General features: G+C 38.9%; 1 protein-coding gene across 4 annotated transcripts in view; it reads left to right on the top strand.

Moving 5' to 3' along the window:
• The window catches only part of KLHDC10 (kelch domain containing 10), a 68,905-nt gene that overhangs the window by 24,172 nt on the left and 22,167 nt on the right, over positions 1–22,566 (top strand). Inside the window, exons 2-3 of one of the 4 annotated variants that reach the window (XM_031665160.1) lie at positions 5,864–5,950; positions 19,954–19,977. The exons of 1 other annotated variant lie outside the window; for it this stretch is intronic. In XM_031665160.1, coding sequence (XP_031521020.1) covers positions 5,864–5,950; positions 19,954–19,977 — 111 coding nt within the window. The remainder of the gene's footprint in view (positions 1–5,863; positions 5,951–19,953; positions 19,978–22,566) is intronic. 2 more of the 4 variants (XM_003896590.3, XM_031665161.1) reach the window with 2 other exon arrangements.

Genomic DNA, 22,566 nt, shown 5'->3' with positions numbered 1-22,566 from the left:
TTCTTAAATCTTTTATACAATACTTCAATTTATATTTTTCCATCAATATCTATATTAATCATTTTCTATGTCCTTCATCTGAATAAGACAGATACTTTAATGTTCTTCTGGTTTTCCTTCTCTCAGCCTCTCTTCCTACCCTTATAAATATTCCTGTTGATAGCATCTGAGATTATAGTTTTGAATGTTAGTAATGTTTTTTCCCCAGTCAGTGCATATTTAGACTTAAAGGTTTTGCTGGTTTCTCTGCTTACTCTTTTCTTACGCCTTGTTTGTTATTCTTCCATTAATTTTTTAAAAAAACAATCCAGATATATATCTTTGAGTAATTCTTTCATCAGAAGTCTGAAGGAAGCAAACTTTTTGGATCCTTGCATATAAAAAAAGTCTTTATTTCACTCTCCTTCTTGAGCAGGAGTTGGAGTAGGCATAGAATTCTAAATGTAAAACTATATCCAAGTGTCCCAGGACAATTCGTTGAAAAGTCTATTTATTCCCCACTGAATAGCCTTGTCACCCTTGTCAAAAAAATCCATTGACTATGGATGTTAGGGTTTACTTTTGGACTCTCAATTCCATTCATTTAATCTGTATGTCCATCCATATGCCAGTACCACAGTTTTTGAATACTGTATCTTTGCAGAAAGTTTTGAAATTAGGAAGTATGAGTCTTCTTTCACTTCTTTTTCAAGATTGTTTTGGTATTCTGGGTTTCTTGCTTTTTTCCCTCTGAAGTACAGGATTAGCTTGTTCATTTTGGCAAAACAAACAAAAAGGTAGTTGAAATTTTAATATTGTTCGATTCTCTTTTGTGTCTTAACTTTTTAATATACTTTTCTATAATACTTCTTCATGCTTGGGTCTTAGTTTTATGCTCATTCATCTTTATCTGTGAGTCCTAGTTAGCCTTGCTGTGAGTGTTACGTCTGTTTATTGCAGCAGGTCTCCATGGATTGTGGATAGGGATGGAATAAGCAATGAGATGAAGTGTAGTAGTTGCCAGGCTTCTTCAGTGTGACTGTCCCCTCTTCTGCCTGGGTGTTAATATCCCCACATACCCAAGACTGGGTAATTTATAAAGAAAAGAGGTTTAATTGACTCACAGTTCTACGTGACTAGAGAGACCTCACAATCATGGCCAAAGGCAAATGAGGAGCAAAGCCACGTCTTACATGGTGGCAGGCAAGAAAGCTTGTACAGGGGGACTCCCATTTATAAAGCCATCAGATCTCAAGAGATTTATTCTCTTGAGAACAGTATGGGGGAAACTGCCCCCATTATTCAATTATTTCCACCTGGCTCTGCCCTTGACATGTAGGGATTATTACAATTCAAGGTGAGATTTAGGTGAAGAGACAGCCAAACCATATCATACAATATACTATATTATATAAATTTATCAATTGATACAAATTGAGCTAAAAGTCTAAAGGGATACAAGAGTAAAATAAAATGCATTTAAATAATTAAAAAAAAATATCCCCACAGGGTTCTACCTTCTCTCTCTGATCCCAGTGTTCACACTCATTGTTCTAGCTAGAGAGTGACACCTTTGTTGTTTTTGCCACTGTTCCCATCTGGGAACAAACACCTCTGTTCTATAGTGCTTGACTCAAAGAGGTAAATGGCTGGGAGGGGTTAACCTGCTATGTAACTTCTGTGCTACGCTCCAATCACTTAGGCTGTAAATGTTTAAAATGGTTTCACTTCTTCCTGCTGTCTTTTACCTTGGGGTTGAGTTGACTCTGAGAGTTGGTCCCTCCACTTGCCCTGGTCCTCTGCTCTTAGTGTCTTAGTTGACTCTGAGAGTTGGTCCCTCTGCTTCACCTGGTCCTCTGCTCTTGGTGTGTAGGACTGTGGTGTTTTCTTTAGTCTGATTATACCCACTTTTCATCGTCCAGTGATTCCTCATAGTATTAGTCCACTAAGGGCATTTCTTGTTTTCTTGTAATTATGGTTTTTTTTTTTAATGACTTTTTTTGTTATTTGGGAGATTTTAGGGGAAGGTGAGCTTGCTCACAGTTTGCTCAGCCTACCATTTTAATTCAGCCAATGACTATGTTACATTTATAGCAAAGTAAACATAGTAAAAAAGAGAAAAAAATTAAAAACTAGCAGAAAATAAAATATTGATGAAATCATTGAAGAAATTATTATTATTATTTTTGTGGAGACAGAGTCTCGCTCTGTCGCCCAGGCTGGAGTGCAGTGGCATGATCTTGGTTTACTGCAACTTCCGCCTCCTGGGCTCAAGCACTTGTCCTGCCTCAGCCTCCCGAGTAGCCAGGACTACAGGCGCATGACACCATGCCCAGCTAATTTTTTTTGTATTTTAGCAGAGACGGGGTTTCACCATGTTGGCCAGGCTGGTCTCGAACTCCTGACCTCAGGTGATCTGCCTGTCTCAGCCTCCCAAAGTGCTGGGATTACAGGTGTGAGCCACCACACCTGGCTTATGTTTTTGTTTTGAAGAGTCTAAACTATCACTTAGGAAGGTTGGCACTTTGCATATATAAAAATTAAAACTTCAATGAATGAAAGTTCAGACCAATAATATGTTTATATGGAACTGGAGAGGCATATATTTATTTAAAAATTTAATAAGTACATTTGTGTTGGCGTAACACTGTTATGTTGCTAGTTTCTCTTTTTTCTGCTCTTTGGGTGAAAGAATAAAACGGGTTCTGAAGTCAGTGCCTGCCTTGATTGAATAACCTCAGCAGAGTCAACAGGAGTCTGTGCATACAAACTTACGCTGGTTGCTGAGAGAGAGACATGCCAAAGATGTTTGACAGAAGCCCTGAGAAAACATAAAAAGGGTTTTTTATTACAGTTTTGGTTTGTCAATTATTTTTGTGTTTTTTTTTTGTTTTGTTTTTGAGACAGAGTCTCGCTCTGTCGCCCAGGCTGGCTGGAGTGCAGTGGCGCGATCTTGGCTCACCACAGCCTCTGCCTCTTAGGTTCCAGCGATTCTCCTGTCTCAGCCTCCTGAGTAGCTGGATTTACCAGGCACCTGCCACCATGCCTGACTAATTTTCATATATTTTTAGTAGAGATGGGATTTTGACATGTTGGCCAGGCTGATCTCAAACTCCTGGCCTCAAGTGATCTGCCTGCCTTGGCCTCTTAAAGCTCTGGGATTACAGGCGTGAGCCACCATGCCAGGCCTGGTTTGGTAATTTTTAATGTTATTCCCTCAGTGTTACTCCAAAGTAGTTTTTTGTATTTTTCCATTGTAAAATCACATATCCTAGAATTTATGGATAACATAAAAGGGGTAATAACCTCAAGCCCAATCATAACCAGTGTTAAGACTTTGGTATGTTTCTTTCCAGTATTTTTTTATAATCACTTTTAAAAAAAATTAAAATAATACAGTATTGTTTTTCTTCCAGTCTAAAAGTAATGCCTACTCAGAGAGCTTGGAAAATAAAGACCATCATAAAGGGGAAAAAACAAAAATAATGTATTAGAACCATCCAAAGATAACTACAGTCAAATAAATTAATTTGATGTAATCTTTCCTGTATTTTTTCTGAATATATAAAAATACTTTTTTCTTTGCTAAAATGGTGTCATACTTAATACTACTTTGTACATTGTATTTTTCATTTGCAATATATTGTGAATGTTTTGTCATGTTAATAAATAGTTTTGTATATACTCTTTAGTGGTGTGTAGAATATGAGCATATTTAAGTATGTTTATTTAGCATACTTAACCATCCCCTGTCACTGGACATTGAAAGTGTTTCTAATTTTTTACCATTATAAATAATACCATAGTTAATATCTTTGTCCATACATCTTTCCATGCATCTATGATTGTTTCTTTAGGAATAGATTCCTAGAAGTGGAATAGCTGGGTCAAAGGGTATGTACATTTTAACGCTTTTGATACATAAAAATGTCAAATTTTAAGCTAATCACTTGTTATATTATGTCCTGTATTGCTAATTGTTTTATGTGTCTGTCTTGTCTCCCTAATTAGAATGTAAACTTAAGGGCAAGGGAGGTTTCTTATATATTTAATGTATCCTTTGACAGTGTGGTTTACAGTTTTGGACCCTGGAGTCATCTCAACACATACTGTATTGATTTAAAACAATGGTTCTCTAGACTGTTGAATGTCATAAACCTGTACACTAAAATATATATGTACTTATATTTATCCATATATGTATATTTAGAGTAGAGATGGGCTTGCAAATTTTCAGTTTTTCCATGAGAGAATATTAAAAAGAAAACCAACTACCATTTTCTTATCAGCATCATTTCATAAAGTAAAGAATATTTAACAACAAAAAGGTTCTAATCTCTGAAAAAAGGGCAGGCCTTTAAACGGAACATTTTAGCTTTTTGAAAAACTTACTGCCTTGTCCATATTTTTCTCATTTTGTGTTGGACTGGTGAATCTTCACCTTAGCCTAGCAGTTGTCAGTAGACCAACATTAGGGAATCACTGATTTAAAAGACTTAGAATATTAAAAGATAAATCCTTTTGCAAAATAAATAATTCTTCCCCTTGTCCATGAGTCTGTATTCTCTACAAAATTAAGTACAAATGTGCAAGTGATGCCATTTCATTATACAGAATTGGTATATATCTATGTACAAGTTCTGTAGTAAGCAAACTAGACCCTGCTGATGGACATCTGAATATATATTTCCAGTTGCCAAAAATAAAAACTGTTCTTTTTCTAGAGAATTTAAGATAGGATAAATATGGTGTTGTGGAAAGAGGCAAGTTTTTAGAGTTAGAAGGCCTCGCTTGAATCCTGGCTCTGGCATTAAGTCATTTAATTTTCCTTTAGCTTCCTTGCTTGAAACATTAGGATGATACTATCTTCTTCAACGTGTTTTGGTAGCTCCTATTACAGCAGTTCCTTCACTATCATGTAATTATTTGTTTACACATCTGCCTTCCTCATGAGACCATGGGCTCCGAAGAGCAGGAGTCATGTCCTTGTTTTGCAATCTCAGGTCCTAGCATAGGGCTCCAGGCATAGCAGATGCTAAATAAAATGATTGTTGAATCAATACAGGATTGTTGTGAGAATTATATGAGGTAATATATGTGAAAGCTCTTTGTAAACCCTAAACATTATACAAGTGTTAATTGTTTTTATTGTCAATAACAGCTATCTTTGAGAGCTATCAAAACTTTGGGAAAAGAGAAAATTATCCCATTTAACAGTTCTATTAATTTATTAGGTTTTTTTTCTATTTTATAAGAAAACATATTTTAATTGAGGTTAACATGGAGGTAATTTGCTTCCTGGGAAGACAGATGAGTCCCTTCCCTCCTTTCCCCTGTGGAAGTGCTAAGATATTAAATGTTTGTTTAATTTAGTTGCTGTTTTAAAATTTAATTATAGTAGGGACAGCTTATTTCATATTTAAAGAATGGTGCCCACTGCTTTATCTTCTTAACCATATAATTAATATAACCTTGAAGGGAACAGGAGCCTCTGTTATGTCCAGTTAGTTTCAGAGCTCCATTTTGAAATTAACTGACTTAAAAATGTCATCATTTCTAATCTGTTCATAAAGCTCCTGGTGAATTTTTGCCACAAGATGGCATTGGTGATTATTGAGTGCACATACTATTGAACCAGAATTCTGAAAAACAGTGCACAAAATTGTATTCTTTTGGGGGTAAGAGTTGAAAACCTTCATCACTGCTTATATGTTAATTTAATTTTGACTTCCAAAACAGGGTTAAATGCTACTTTACATCACTTTCTTTCTGTATTCAAGTATTGTTTTGTTTCCTGTTTTTCTGTCTTTATAACTACAGTGACTATGTATTATTTGCCATGTGTTGTATGTGTCTGACTTATTGCTGATAATTGTGGTAACAGGTAAGAAGAAAATACGATGGGACCCAGTTAGGAGGCGCTTCATTCAGTCCTGTCCCATCATAAGGATCCCTAACAGGTTTTTGAGAGGTGGGTGATAACTAGCAAGAGATCTGTGCTTCATATGGGTTAAAGGGAACTTTGAATGAATTTTCTAAACTCAAAACTCTGGTTTTTAAAAATCATCTAGCTAATGAAACAATTGGAATAAGAAAAATCTAGAACTTAATTTTAAACCTGTTGTTGGCCACAATTGGGCTTGTAAGTTTCAGGGAGTTAGAATCACTTACTGTATTATTAGATGGTAGAGATAAATCATCTCTCTGATAAAAATGGTATTCCACAGTAGCCATATTAGAAAGAATTTTGAGTGAATAATCTATAAAATATGGATGTGGGAAAGAATTTTCTAAATATGATTCTAAGGAAGAAGTAAAAGATTATGTGATGGTATAAACTAAAAAACCTCTTATGTCAAATGTCGTATATTAAAAGATAAAAAAGAGAATTATTTGTAACAAAGGGGTAATATGAATATATAAAGAGTTCTTATAAACCAATAGGTTAAAAACAAATGCCCACTAGAAAAATAGGTAAAAGGATATAGAATTATCAGTTTGCTAAAAAGAAGTGCCAATAATTACGAACAAATATTTTTACTATTATTATAAACACAACAATTAAAACAATAAGATATTTTTACCTATTAGATGAGCAAAGACCAAAAATAAGAATACCCAATGTTGGCAAGGGTATGGGAAGATAAAGCTCATATATTGAAGGAAGTGTAAATTTTATACAGCTTTTCTGAAACCAATTTGGTAATATGTATTAAAAACCTTAGAAATGTTCATACCCTTTGACCTAGCAGTTTTTACTTTTAGAAATGTTGCATTCCTTCTACTTTTTATTTTTTCTACTAAAACATACTCCATACTGAAAAAAGAAAATCTCAAAAGAGGGTTGAAAACTGATTCACACTATTTTTCTAGATACAACAAATTGTCACACAAGCCTACTTAATGTTGTAATTTAGACTATATTAAATTATTTACAACCCAGTGTATCTAATTTTAAGTGGAGTTTTTTTTTTTTTTTTTTTTTAAAACCTAGGAAAAAATCTTGCAACTGCTATAGATGTTTCTATATCTAGTTCCTAACCTATTTTTGGCACCCGAGCTCCAGATCATGCATAAAATCAGCCGTAAAATGGGTCAAGATAAGATCCTGAAGATGGTGTACCACCTTTTAGCATGAGTAAATTTTGTTAGAAAACATTAAGGGCCAGGCTGGGTGGCTCATACCTGTAATCCCAGCTCTTTGGGAGGCCAAGGTGAGCAGATTGCTTGAGTCCAGGAGTTCAAGACCAGCCTGGACAACACGGTGAAACCCTGTCTTTATAAAAAATACAAAAATTAGCTGGGCATGGTAGTGCACACTTACAGTCCCAGCTATTTGGGAGGCTGAGGTGGGAGGATCACTTGAGCCCAGGAGGCAGAGGTTGCAGTGAGCCATGATTGCGCCACTGCATTCCAGCCTGAGCGATAAAGTGAGACTTTTCTCAAAAAAAAAAGAAAAATATTAGGTGATTTTAGTATTATATGACAGGAAAGCCATTGTACACACGGCCAAGCAGGCATGTCTAATTCTATAGCATTTTGTTTTTTTTCTATTTATAAATTAGAATGCCAATTTCCCAGTTTCCAATGAGAAATCTAACTTGTGCTGAATAAAGCATAAATTAAACTTCATTTAATTATATTAATAATTATAAATATGCATACTAAATATAAGCATAATTAAGGAATTGTTTAGGATATATAATTCAACATAATGATATAGAACATGTAAACATAAAAAATAGTGACATAACAGGTTGTTTCTGTATGGTAGGGATTTTATTTTCTTTTGTATGGTGTTTGTTTTTCAATTTTTTGATTGTGGAAAAAAAGATTGCACAGGTAAGTTTTATAGCATTGGTTATTTGTAAGCCCTCAATAGCCTCAATCAGTGGTTGAGAAAGGTGGCCCCTGACAGTACTGGAATTGAGGTGGGAGTTAACTCAGCATCAGCAACATCAGGATCACTAGTGGCCTTCTTTTAGATCTCACCTTCTTTAACCTCTAAGTAGTGTTTGAGGCTGTTGACTACTTGCCCTTCTTAAATTTTTCTATTTTTTTGGGTTGCTGTACTGTATAGTTCTAGATGTTTTCTTCCTGCCTCTTTGATTGTTCATTCTGTTTCCTTCACTAGCTTCTTTCTTCCTGCCCCCTCAAGGTGGGTATTGCTCCAGTGTTCTGTCCTCTCCATTATCTCCTTTAGTTGTCTCATCAACTTTCACAGGCTTAACTCTCTTCGTTTGTTTGTTCGTTCATTCTGTCATTCTTTCAGTATTTCTTGATTGCTTCCTATGTACTGTGCTAGCCTGATGATCTGAGTAATAGAGAATCAGGTAAACAGACAATTACAGAACAATTTGAGTATAATTATTTGTGGTAAGTGTTCTGATGAGGTAGCATGCTATGGGAGCACACAGGAGAGGTACCTGACTCAACTTGGCTGGAGGAGGGTGACAGAGGAGTGGCCATGAGGATGACATCAGAAGGAATGTGCTTAAAGGCTGAGTAGGTATCAGCAAAGGAGGGTTGGATCCTCTCAAACCGTGGGGATCAGGCAGCTTGAGTAAAGGCATTTAAGCAAAACAGGACATGGTGCTTTTAGAGATCTAGAAAGTTCAGCACAGTGGGAAAGGGGTGGACAAAAGAGGCTGGAGAGGGCCCAGACCAAGTGGGCACCACCCAAGTGGGGTTTTCAGGGTCAGATTTGGTTTTTTAGCTAGTGAAGAAATTTAATTAAAGGCTAGTTATGAGATTATTAGTTATCAGTATGCAAAATGATGGAGGCTGAAATGAGGTAGTTGTAACAGGAGTGGAGAGTAGGGGCCGGGCATGGTGGCCTGCACCTGCAATCCTAGCAGAGTGAAACCCTGTCTCTCTACATACACACGCACGCACGCCACGTACAATTAGCCAGGTGTGGTGGGGGCATGCCTGTAGTCCCAGCTACTCGGGAGGCTGAGGCAGGAGGATTGCTTGCACCTAGGAGTTCGAGGCTGCAGTGAGCTATAATCATGCCACTGCATTCCAGTCTGGGTGAAAGAGCGAGGCCTTGTCTCATTAAAAAAAAAAAAAGTAGAGAATTGATTTGACATATAAGGAAGTGGAAATGAAATTAGATGTAGATTTTAGGCAAAGGATAGTAAATTCAGTTTAGTTTCTTCAACCAACCAATAATAGCATTAATAGCATATCCTTTAACACTTGGTCCAAGAGTATTTCCAGGGAATCTTCCTTGGCAGGCCTCTCCCCTCTTTGTTCTGATGGCAGCCTCCGTGTACCTACCTATATCATAGCACTTATTGCACTGACTTGTAGTTGTTTACTTGGCTGTGCCTCCCATTAGACTGTAAGCTCTGTAAGGGCAGGGACAATCGGACAGTGCCTTTCATATCTTTACTCCAGTTTGTAGGATAGTGCATGTAGCAGTTATATCATATGTATTTGAGTTGAATTACAGTATTGTAAAGGCCACTGTCAGAAAATAGGATGGGACTAACATTTTATTTTGTTCTCAACTTCTCTCTGGTATTGGTGACAGTGAACTAATGAATTGTTGAGAACATGAAAATGCTATTGTTTAATGCTTCAATAGGTTGCCTGGTTTTGTTTGTTTGTTTTTAATTATACTTTTGAAATAGCCACTTTCAAGCCTCATATTTTGGAATTCTTTGTATCACCTCTCTTGGTTCAGATTGTAGACAGTTTATGTCATAGGGCCCATTTTCTGTCACTAGATTCCTTCAGTAGGTCCTACATCTTCTCTAAAACATATTTCTACCAATTAAAATTGTGGTGTAGTGAAAACAATGGTTTTTATTATAAAATGGCAGACTTAACATACCCATTTACCTTCCCCTACTTCTCAGATGTCATTGGAAATGACAAAACAAACATAAGACAGAGAATAAATCATTGTAATTAAAAAAAGAAAAAGAAAAAGAAAAGGGAGACTTTGAAACTAGATTACTTGTGTCTGAATCCAGGCTTTGCCCTTTAGCATGACCTTGGGCAAGTTGCTTATTCTTTTTTTGCCTCAGTTGCCTCATATGTAAAATTAGAATGATGATAATAGTATCTGCCTCCTAGAGTTACTATGAAGATCAAGAGAGACAGTATGTACAGAGCACTTAGGAGAGTTTATTTACATATAGCAAATGTTGAATTAATGTTTGCTATCATTATTGTTATTGTTATAATGCCAGAAGTTTTTAGAAATTTTAGGGTACTGGAAAACAATTGGAATTATATCGATGGAGGAACCATCACAGAATAAAGTGCAACCCAGAATAGATGCTCCTGTTGCATGGTAGAGGTCAGAGAGTGTCTTAATAGGGCTCTTTTCTTAAACTCTAAGCATAGAGGCAGCAAGTATAGGAACATGGAGCAGTTTGGGGGGAAAGTGGAATATCAGGGCAGGTAATGAAAAAGTTGCCTTCAAAACAGTTACTTCCCCTACTCCTTCTCTCCCTTCATATAAAGCGCCCTAGCAGTGGCATTAGTTCCAGGATAAGGCCCTGAGAACAGTTCAAGGAAAGTAGATTTGCCTTGGGGAGGATTGGGCAGGCACTGGATTAAGACTGGAGGAAGGTGGCCAGGCGTGGTGGCTCACGCCTGTAATCCCAGCACTTTGGGAGGCTGAGGTGGGCGGATCATGAGGTCAGGAGATCGAGACCATCCTAGCTAACATGGTGAAACCCCATCTCTACTAAAAATACAAAAAATTAGCTGGGCATGGTGGCGGGTGCCTGTGGTCCCAGCTACTCGGGAAGCTGAGGCAGGAGAATGGCGTGAACCCGGGAGGCGGAGCTTGCAGTGAGCCAAGATCGCGCCACTGCACTCCAGCCTGGGCAACAGAGCAAGACTCCGTCTCAAAAAAAAAAAAAAAAAAGGATACTGGAGGAAGAGTGCACAAAGCAGAGCCTTAGCGAATGGACTTCTGTAGTAGATGGATGAGAAGAGTGGAATGAGAGGAGAACAAGAAAAACAGCTCTGTCAAGGATCCATATGCATTAAAGGACAATACAGTCAAAATACAGCCTGCCAATTTTGGCAGTAATAAGGTCAAACTGCTTTCTTTTCTCCACTTGTAAAGGGAAACCTGTTTGTCAGTGTGCCACTTACCTGCAGAGACCCACACTCAGACCTTCCATCCCTCCATTTGGGTTTTGGAGGCAGATTAATACAACTGTTGAGGAAACACATGTTTCTTATAATAACTAAACAATGTAGTCCTTCATTTATAATATGAGTAGGTGATAAAGGCTTACCTACATTTGAGGGAAACTAGACTTAGAAGAGACTAAAATAAACAAATAAAACAGCTGCCTATGGTGGAAACAGAGATAATGAAGAAGTAGAGTGGAACTTGAGGAAGTTCTAATCACAGGATGTATCGTTACAGAGCCAAGAGTGAATTAGATTCATAAATTTAAAAAACCAGCTTCCTGGCTGGGCGTGGTGGCTCACACCTGTAATCCCAGCACTTTGGGAAGCCAAGGTAGGTGAATCACTTGAGGCTAGGAGTTCAAGACCAGCCTAGCCAACCAACATGGTGAAGCCCCGTCTCTACTAAAAATACGAAAGTTAGCTGGTCTTGGTGGCACACACCTGTAATCCCAGCTATTCGGGAGGCTGAGGCATGAGAATCACTTGAACCTGGGAGGCAGTGGTTGCAGTGAGATGAGATTGTGCCATTGCACTCCAGCCTGGGCAACAGAGCGAGACTCTTGTCTCAAGACAAAACAAAACAAAACAAAAAATGTTTCCATAGATAAAAAGTAATGATTAATGAATTAGTTTTATATTGAATTGATTGCTGACATTAAAATTCAGTTGGAGGGTTAAACAAGACACTTAAGACCAGTTACTTTTCATAAAAATAAAATAGAGGAAATTTGCAGACTATAAAGAAGACCTACAGATAGAAAGTACATGAGGAAAATTCATCCTTTGAGGATAGATCTGAGTGATCAAGTACCCATTTCACAGGAGTTACAGAAGGAAAGATCAGACAATGGAACGGAGAAAATTTAAAAATCTGAGTTTTGGCCGGGCCAGTGGCTCAGACCTGTAATCCTAGCACTTTGGGAGGCCGAGGCGGGTGGATCACGAGGTCTGGAGTTCAAGACCAGCCTGGCCAAGATGGTGAAACCCCCGTCTCTATTAAAAATAGAAAAAAATTAGCCAGGTGTGGCAGGTGCCTGTAATCCCAGCTACTCAGGAGGCTGTGGCAGAGAATTGCTTGAACCCGGGAGGCAGAGGTTGCAGTGAGCTACGATCATGTCACTGCACTCCAGCCTGGGTGACAGAGCAAAAAAAAAAAAAAAAAAAAAAAAAAAAATCTGAGTTTTCACGTATAAAGGGCATGCCAAGGACCAAACAGGAAAAAATGCAAAAACAAACCAACAAAAAGTACCTCCCTATACGTTACTAAAGTACTTACTATTTCAGAGGTAGAAAACAAGTCACGTAGACTCAAAACTGAAAATCAGACTGGCATGGATTTCTCACCTGCAGCATGGTTTGCTAGAAGATAAATGCCTTCAGTGTTCTGAGGGGAAATTATTCTCAAGAGAGAATTCTGTACCCAGCCTCACTAATGTTTAAGGGGGGGAGTCAAAATAAGATCTCTGAAAGTTTGTGACATACCCCCATTTTGTGACATACCCCAAATTATTTGAAGATATACTCTGGTAAAATGAAAAATCCAGCCTGGGAGTGGTAGCTCACGCCTGTAATTCCAGCACTTTGGGAGGCTGAGGCAGGCGGATCACGAGGTCAGGAGTTCGAGACCAGCCTGGCCAACATGGTGAAACCCCGTCTCTACTAAAAATACAAAAATTAGCCGGGCATGGTGGTGGGCATCTGTAATCCCAACTACTCAAGAGGCTGAGGCAGGAGAATCGCTTAAACCCAGGAGGCGGAGGTTGCAGTGAACCAAGATCACACCACTGCACTCCAGCCTGGGCAACAGAGCAAGACTGCATCTCAAAAAAAAAAAACATTATAAGAAAAATGAAATACACTTACCATTCATTAAGTGGAAGTGGATCATCATAAAGGTCTTCATCCTTATTGTTTTTACATTGAGAAAGCTGAGGAGGAAGAGGAAAAGGAGGACTTGGGCTTGCTGTCTCTGGGGTGGCAGAGGCAGGAAAATTTGCATATAAATAGACTTGTGCAGTTCAAATTCATATTGTTCAAGGGTTAACTGTGTAACATTCTGTAACTAAAACAAATTGAGAGTAGTGCTAAAGGTCCTAGAATTTTTTGTTTTAAAATTTACAGGTGTAATATTATCTACTAAAAGAAAAATTCAAATAATATAGAAATACATAGGGTGAAAAGTGAAGATCCTTATTGTAAGCATATATAACATTTCTGCAAATCAAGTTCAAAAAAGACAGTTCAATGAGAATGTGTTAGAGGCTTGAGCAGGTGTTCTTAATCTGTTCTTGCACTGGTATAAATAAATACCTGAGACTGGGTATTTTATAAAGAAGAGGTTTAATTGACTCACGGTTCTGCAGGCTGTATAGGAAGCATGGTAGCATCTGCTTCTGGAGAGGCCTCAGAAAGCTTTTACTCATGGCAAGAGGCAAAGTGGGAGCAGGTGTCTTACATAGCAGGAGCAGGACCAAGAGGCGGTGGGGGGAGGTGCTACACACTTTTAAACAACCAGGTCTTGTGAGAACTCAGTCACTATACAGTACCAAGGAGGTATGGTGCTAAACCATTCACGAGAACTTCGCCCCCATGATCCAGTCACCTCCCACCATGCCCCATCTCCAACACTGGGGATTACAATTGAACATGAGATTTGGGTGGGGACACAGATCCAAACCATATCAGCAGGCATTTCCCAAAAGAAAAATTCAAATGGCCAATAAACATGAAAAGGTGCTCACCCTCATTGTAATGAGAGAAATGAATATTAAAACCACGAGAGCTCTACAAACAGGAATTGCTAAATTAAAAAGACTGACAATGGCGATACCAAATATTGGCAAGGATGTGGAGCAACAGGAATTCTCACATGCTGCCCTTGGATATGTAAATTGGTACAGCCATTTTGAAAAACATTGTGGCTTTACCAAATGAAGGTGAAGATTTACACACATTAAGATTCAGAAATTCCATGTTTAGATTTATAACCAACAGAAATGCGAGCCCCTGTGAACTTGCAGCGTGTGCAAAAATGTTCATAGCAACATTAAGAACCACAAATTTGAAACAACCCAAAATGCCTCTTCACACAACTTAGACTGGATAAATACATTGTGATATATATTCATACAAATAAATAATATTTGGCAAGGGAAATGAACAGACCACCTCTGCTCCCCTAGAACAGGGATGAATCTCAAAAACTTAATTGTGAATAAAAAAGCCTGGAAAGAAAATATACTATATTATTCTACATACTGTTCTATTCAAATACACTTTAAAACCAGGCCAAAATAAACAGTATTGTTTAGAGATGCATACCTAGGTATAGTAAAGCTATAAAAAGACAACAGATTTTTACGATTGCTCTAAAAATCAGGAAGCAGGATACTCTAGAAGTGAAGGGAGGTTGGAGGGTGTGATCAAGATGGGCAGGCAGAGGATTTCTGGGTGCTGACAGTATTCTGTTTCTTGACCTGGATGATGGTTATTTGACCTATTTTAATAATTTGTTAAGCTCTTTATACAGTATTCTGTTCCTTGAGCTGGATGGTGGTTACTTGAGCTGGATGGTGGTTACCTGTTCTCTTTTTAATAATTTGTACATTTAAGGCTGGGTGCCGTGGCTCACGCCTGTAATCCCAGCACTTTGGGAGGCTGGATCACCTGAGGTTGGAAGTTTGATACTAGCCTGACCAACATGGTGAAACCCTGCCTCTACTAAAAATACAAAATTAGCTGGGCCTGGTGACGTAAGCCTGTAATCCCATCTACTCGGGAGGTTGAGGCAGGAAAATCGCTTGAACCCGGGAGATGGAAGCGGTAAGCCAAGATCACACCATTGCACTCCAGCCTGGGCAACAACAGTGAAACTCCGTCTCAAAAAAATAAATAAATTAATAATAATAATTTGTACATTTATATTTATGTAAATTCTAATGCATGCCATATTTAACAATAAAAGGAGTTAAATTTAAAAAGCAAAGATCCTGCCTCACATCTTCACTCAACCACCATTAACAGGCCAGTCTTTCCAGATGTGGTTCTTTCTGAAGAGTGTTAAAAAAATAAAAGTTTGTTTTCCAGAAAGTATTAGGGGTAATAAGATACAGATCTTTGTAGGGGAAAAAAGAAAGCTTATTTCAATAAAATCAGAAAAGTGGGAAAATAAAGCAAGAAAGAGTGGTAAATAAAAAATACATAAGATTGCAGGGACAAATCTAAATAAGAAGAAATCAAGATCAAATGGACCTTATCTGTGGAATGTATTTAGTTTACTACTTTAATAGGCTTAAAGAAAAAGTGTGACTTTGCTGTATTAAATAAAGCATTTAATAAAATTTGATATTTAATGTGCTCATTTTGTTAAAATGCAACCAATACCCTTATGACATATATGCTTTTCTGTATGTTACATTTGAATACAAACTTTGTGTTGGGTGCACAGTGGCTCATGCCTGTAATCCCAGCCCTTTGGGAGGCTGAGGCAGGAGGATCTCTTGAGCCCAAGAGTTGGAGACCAGCCTGGGCAACACTCTGTCTCTAAAAAAAAACTGAGAAATTAGCCGGGTATGGCGGCACACACCTGTGGTCCCAGCTACTTGGGAGGCTGAGATGAGAGGATTACTTGAACCTGGGAGGTCAAGGCTACAGTGAGCAGTGATTGCATTGCTACATTCCAGCCTGAGCAACAGAGCAAGACCCTGTCTCAAAAATAAATAAACAAACCCGACATCCATTCCTGGTAAGGGAAAACATTCTTATGCATCCAGGGATAAAAGATTTATGACAGAATACTATAGAAAACCAGTAGTAAATATCATATATGATGTATCATTTATTGATAAGAAACCAATAGCAAACAATATATAATGGCAAAACCTTACCAGTATCCTCATTAAAGTAAAAAAAACAAGACAAAGATGTCAACTGTCATCTCCACTATTCAACCTTGTTCTGGAGTTTTCAGCCAATACAGTAGAAGACCAGGAAAAAAGAAAAAAAAAGAAAAAAAAAAAAGAAAAAAGCACACATATTGGAAAGGAAGAGCTACAGTTGGCATTAATAACAGATTATCTGATTATCTACCTATAAAATTCAAGATAATTCATGGTAACTAATACTAGAGTTCAGAAAATTGACTGGACAAAAACTTGTAAAAACCACCGTCTTATATATTAACAGCAACCAATTAGAAAATAAAAGAAGTATCTAGTTACAATTGTATGGAAATATATAAAGTACTTAGAAATAAAAAAACAAGAAAACAATGAAACTATTGATGAAATACAAAAACTAGCTTGGGCGACCAGGTGCCATAGTTCATGCTTGTAATCCCAGCGCTTTGGGAGGCTGAGGTGGGCGGATCACCTTGGGTCAAGAGTTCAAGACCAGCCTGGACAGCATGACGAAACCCAGACTCTACTAAAAATACAAAAATTTTCTGGGTGTCGTGGCGCACGCCTGTAATCCCAGCTACTCAGAAGGCTGAGGCAGGAAAATTGCTCGAACCCAGGAGGCGGAGGTTGCAGTGAGCCAAGATAGCGCCACTACACTCCAGCCTGGGCGACAAGAGTGAGGCTCCGTCTCAAAAAAAAAAAAAAAAAAACCAGACGCAGTGGTCCCTGCCTGTAGTCCCAGCTACTCTGGAGGCTGAGACTGGAGAATGGCTGGAACCCGAGAGGCGGAGGTTGCAGTGAGGTGAGATCACGCCACTGCACCCCAGCGGGGGGACAGAGCAAGACTCCGTCTCCAAAACAGAACAACAACCCCCTCCCCGAAAAAAAAAATAGCTGGTTGAATTCGCGTGCGCCTGCAGTCCCAGCTACGCCAGAGGCTGAGGTGGGAGAATCGCCTGAACCCGGAGGCGGAAGTTGCAGTGAGCGGAGATCGCACCACTGTACACCAGCCCGGGCGACAGAGCGAGACTCATCTCAAAAAAAAAAAAAAGAAACTTTATTCACGGACATCAAAAAGACAAGAATAAATGGCTAGGGATTATGTTCCTTAATGGGTTATCCCAGATAAAATCCTCAAGGGACTTTTTAAAAATTGAATTTTAATTCCCGTAGAACTTCCGGTTTAACAGAAAAATTGCAAAAATGGTGGAAATTCTCCCGTATCCTGGCCGGGCACGGCGGCTCACGCTTGTAATCCCAGCACTTTTGGAGGCTGAGGCGGGTGGATTGTTTAAGCTCAGGAATTACCAGCCTCAAGACCAGCCTGGGCAACGAGGCGAAACGCCATCTCTACCAAAAATACAAAAAAAAAATAGCTGGGCGTGGTGGTGCGCACCTGTGGTCCCAGCTACTCATCAGGATGCTGAGGTGGAAGGATTGCTTGAGCTCCAGAGGTGGAGGTTGCAGTGAGCTGAAATTGCGCCACTGCACTCCAGCCTGGGCGACAGAGCGAGACCCCATCTCAAAAAAAAGAAAAAAAAATTTTATCCTGTATCTACCCAGATTCCCCAAATGTTATTTTGTCTTTTACTTTATCCTGCTCCCTCACCTCTCTCCCTTCCCCCGTTTATACACAATACGTATGTGCATACATATTTTTCTGTTTCAACCATTTGGAAATTGCAGACGTGATGTCTTCCTCTCTCTCTCTCTTTTTTTTTTTTTTGAGACAGAGTCTCGCCCTGTTGCCCAGGCTGAAGTGCAACGGCGCGATCTCAACTCACTGCAGCCTCCGCCTCCCAGGTCCAAGTGATTGTTCTCTCTCAGCCTCCCGAGTAGTTGAGACTGCAGGTGTGCGCCACCACACCCTGTATTTTTTTAGTAGGGTCAGGGTTTCACCATGTTGACCAGGCTGATCTCGAACTCCTAACCTCAAGTGATCTACCCGCCTTGGCCTCCCACAGTGCTGGAATTACAGATGTAAGCCACCGAGCCCAGCAGATGTCTCTTTTTTTTTTTAAATTTTTTAAAAATTAAATTTTTTTTAGAGGTGAAGTTTTGTTCTATCACCCAGGCTGAAGTGCAGGGGTGCAATCATAGCTTACTGCACTCAAGCGATCCTCCAGCCCACCTTAGCCACCCATGTAGCTGGGACTACAGGAATGCACCACCATGCCCGGCTGATTTTTTTTTGGCGGGGTCAGTAAAGATAGGGTTTCACTATTTTGCCATATCTCTTTATGTCTGTGTACCAAAGTGTTTGCGCCTGAAAAACAGACATTCTCTTCCATAACTGCAGAACCTATATCAAAATTAGGCATCAACACTGATTATTAACCCTATAAATAATGGGTAAAATTAATACTAGTATATAAGTTACAGACCTTGTTTCAGATTTTGCCATTATTATTTTGCCACTATCCTAATATTGTTCTTTTTGTTTGTTTGTTTTGAGATGGAGTCTCGCTCTGTCACCCAGGCTGGAGTGCAGTGGTGCAATCCCGGCTCACTGCAACTTCCACCTCTCAGTTTCAAGTAATTCTCATGCGTCAGCCTCCCAAGTAGCTGGGATCACAGGTGCCCACCACCACTCCCGGCTAATTTTTGTATTTTTAGCAGAGATAGGGTTTCACCATGTTAGTCAGGCTGGTCTCGAACTCCTGACCTCAGGCAACCTGCCCGTCTCACCTCCCAAAGTGCTGGAACTATAGGCATGAGCCACCGTGCTGGGCCAATAATGTTCTTTAATAGCAGTAAAAAATCCAAGATTGTGTGTTGCATTCTGTTGTCATGTGTCTTTAGCCTCCTTCAGTGTTGAACAGTTTCTCAGCCTTTTTTTTTTTTTTGACACTGATATTTTTGAACAGTTGCAGGCTAGGTACATTGTAAAATGTCCCTTTGGGTTTCTCCCCGTTTTCTCATAGTTACATTCAGCTTATGTATCTTTGGCAGGACTACCACTGAAATAATATTGTGGTCATCTCATTGCACATGATGTTGATTAATTTGTCCCATTACTGGTGATGTTAATTTTGATCACCTGGGCCGGGCGCGGTGGCTCAAGCCTGTAATCCCAGCACTTTGGGAGGCCGAGGCGGGTGGATCACGAGGTCAGGAGATCGAGACCATCCTGCAACTAACATGGTGAAACCCGTCTCTATAAAATACAAAAACTGGCCGAGCGGTGGTGGCCTGTAGTCCAGCTGCCGGAAGGCGGCCGGAAAAATGGCGTGAGCTTCGAGTGGAGCTTTGCAGTAATGAGCGAAGATCACTCACAGCACTCAACCTGGCATCAAGCCGAGACTCCATCTCAAAATTTGATCACCTGGATAAGATGCTGTCTGTCCATGGGACTTTTTATAGACTTAACAAACTCATTCTAAAATTAATTGCAAAAGTAAATGGAGAAAAATAGCTGGATGTTTTTGGGAAAAAGTAATACAAAAGGGAATTTGTTCTAAATATTGAAAGATAGTTCAAAGCTATAATAATTAAAACAATGTGGTAATGAGGGCCAGGCATGGTGACTCACACCTGTAATCCCAGCACTTTGGGAGGCCCTGTGGTAGGAGATGCTTATATAACCAACAAGTAATATTGTGGGTTAGTGTGAATGGATTGCTTTGGTCTGAGCAACTTGGGCTCTGGGAGTAGTAAAAAGTTCTACCTGCCGTTTGGGGGATATGGGAGAGCTAACTGGATCAGACTTCCTTGGCTTTCCTTGAGACTTCTAGGTCCAACAGAAGACCTGTCTTTTGTGGTAGAGGTAATTGTGGCCTTTATATTTGGAAAGAAGTAACCAGTTACATTGATTTGTCATTTAGGCTGTTTGATATTTATAACTAATGAATACTTTTAACAATAAGTTTTTTTTTTTTTTTTAAATGGCCTCACCACAAATGTTCATTAGCACATCTGGAGGTGGCTACATCTTGTAAGTAATAGACTTATTAAGCAATAAATGTTATGTACTACTTTATTTACAAGCTTTTGCATTTAAGCTTCTGTGATGTTCTTTTTTATATTTACATATTGTTTATATATATTTACATTCATATATTCTTAAAGGCAAGAAATTTTGTGTCCAAGGGCATTAGACCTGAATATTGGGATTTTCCTAATTCTACTCTAGAACCTGTCGATTTAGTATATGATAAAGATGGCATTTCAAATAAGTATAGGAGGGGTGGCTTTCTTTAAGTCGTTTGGGAACAGTAGCCTGTTTATTTTGGGAGGAAAAATTAGAGCCCTACCTTATACAACACACAAAAATATTAATTCTGATGTATTCAAATTCTGAATATAAAAAATCAAAACCTGAAATTATTCAAAATAAATGAGAATATCTTAATCATTTTATAATGATGCAGAGGTGAATGAAATACAGAACAAGGGAGCTGTAAAAGACAAGATAGAGAGACTCAAAACCTCTGTATGTTAATAGATGCCATAAACGAAAGACAAGGAGCAAGCTGGAAGAAATAAATATAAATAAAGAATTTGGAGTCGGGCAAGGTGGCTTATGCCTGTGATCCCAGCACTTTGGACGGCTGGGGCAGGAGGATCATTTGAGCTTAGATTAGATGTTCAAGACCAGCCTGGGCAACATAATGATACCTCATCTCTACAAAAAAAATTTTAAAAGTAGCTAGTTGTTGTGGCTCATGCCTATAGTCCCAGCTGCTTTAGATGCTGAGGTGGGAGGATCACTTGAGGAAGAGAGGTTGAAGCTGCAGTGCGCTGTGATTATGCCACTACAGGGTCTCACTCAGCCTGAGTGGCAGAGTAAGACCCTGTCTCAAAGGAAAAAGAAAAAAAACTTCCACAATGGTGAGAAGACAATCTAATAGATCTAAAAAGTATGCGGGGAGTTCCAAAAAGAAGAAATACAAATGGGCCAATAAACATGTGAACTAGTAAAATAAGGGAAATGCAAATTAACCTGACACCAGTTTGTACCCATCAGATTGGCACAAATTTGAGAAGGTTAAAGAGCATGAAGAAGTAGGCACTCGCATAACATTGCTGGGAGTAGAAATTGGTCCATTCTATTTGCAGAGCAGTGTGGCTCTGTAACAGTATTATATCTATACACATTTTTTTGTTTTGTATTTTTTATTTTTTCTATAAAAATTTTAAATGCATATTCCTTTGACCTAGAAATTCTACTTCCAGTCATTCTCATACATTTGCATACAAATATATGTAGAGGAAGCTTTGTTACAATATTATTTGTTATAGTGGAAACATTGGAAACAACCTTCTGTCGCATTATCTCAGACAGCTAGCTTCTTTCTGTCTTTGGACTAGAAACTAAAACCCGTTTCCCTGGTTACTATAAGTTCCTGCTTTCTCCCTGGGGTAAAGAGCAACTCCTTGTGACATGGAAGAGAGGATGGGTCAGACTTCACAGGGACATAATCCTTTAGCTTCATGTTCCCTTCTGGATATTAAATGTTTACCTGTGAGTACAGGCTCTGTTTTAATTTTTTGCTTTTACATTTTCCACTGGGAGCTCCTGAATCAGGTAAACCAATTCTATGGTAGATTTTATTAGCAGCAAGTAATTTTTAGGAAAATGGGATTTGCACATGGAGAATTTGGGGGAGGATTTAGAGAGCTGCTTTAGAGCCTGAAACACAGTTTCAGTTTTGTCAAGGTTGAGGAGCCTGTGCTATATTTCGCCTAATAAAAATTAATGCTTAGTCTCCATGGCATTAACCCAGACAAATTCCCATGGTTTATCTAAAATGAAATGACTTTTAGTCACTCCTGGGCTATAAATATGAGAAAGAAATCTGTAGTTACTGGCGAGAGAGAAAGAGGAGTTGCCTTTTTACTCTCAGCTATGAGATTCCTTGACAAGATGTTTAATATTTATCAAATATTGATTAGATGCTCTTTACCCAAAAATGTGATTTGCAGAGATCGTGAAATTATTAACAGAAGCCAACAGTTGGGCTAGATCAGCACTGTGTCAGAAATAGGTGAACCACAAAATTAAAATTCTTCCAGTATCCACATTTAAAAAAGTAAAACAGACAGGTAACATTAATTTTAATATTTTTATTTAACCCAGTATATTAAAAATACCATTTCAACATATAATCAATATAAAAACTAATAATTTTACATTCATTTTTGGGTACTAAGTCTTTGAAATCCAGTGAGTATTTTCCATGTGAAGCACAGCTCAGTTTGGACCACCCACATTTCAAGTGCTCGGGAGCCATGTGTTATGGCTCATGGCTACTGACTTGGGCTGTGCAGGCTGGACTGTAAGCTCCCGAGGACAGAGGTACTCATTGCCTTATCATTGTACCCCAGCACCTAGCACAGTACGTGGTACTTACTACATAGCCAGTGTCCAATAATAACTTTTTTTTTTTTTTTTTTGAGATGGAGTCTCACTCTGTCACCCAGGCTGGAGTGCAGTGGTGCAGTCTTGGCTCACTGCACGCTCTGCCTCCCAGGTTCACGCCATTCTCCTGCCTCAGCCTCCCGAGTAACTGGGACTACAGGT

This window comes from Papio anubis, chromosome 4 (assembly GCF_008728515.1).
Source record: "Papio anubis isolate 15944 chromosome 4, Panubis1.0, whole genome shotgun sequence".
Classification (NCBI taxonomy): domain Eukaryota; kingdom Metazoa; phylum Chordata; class Mammalia; order Primates; family Cercopithecidae; genus Papio; species Papio anubis.
Note: the sequence above shows the minus strand (reverse complement) of the source record. Positions and strands in the feature narration are given on the sequence as shown.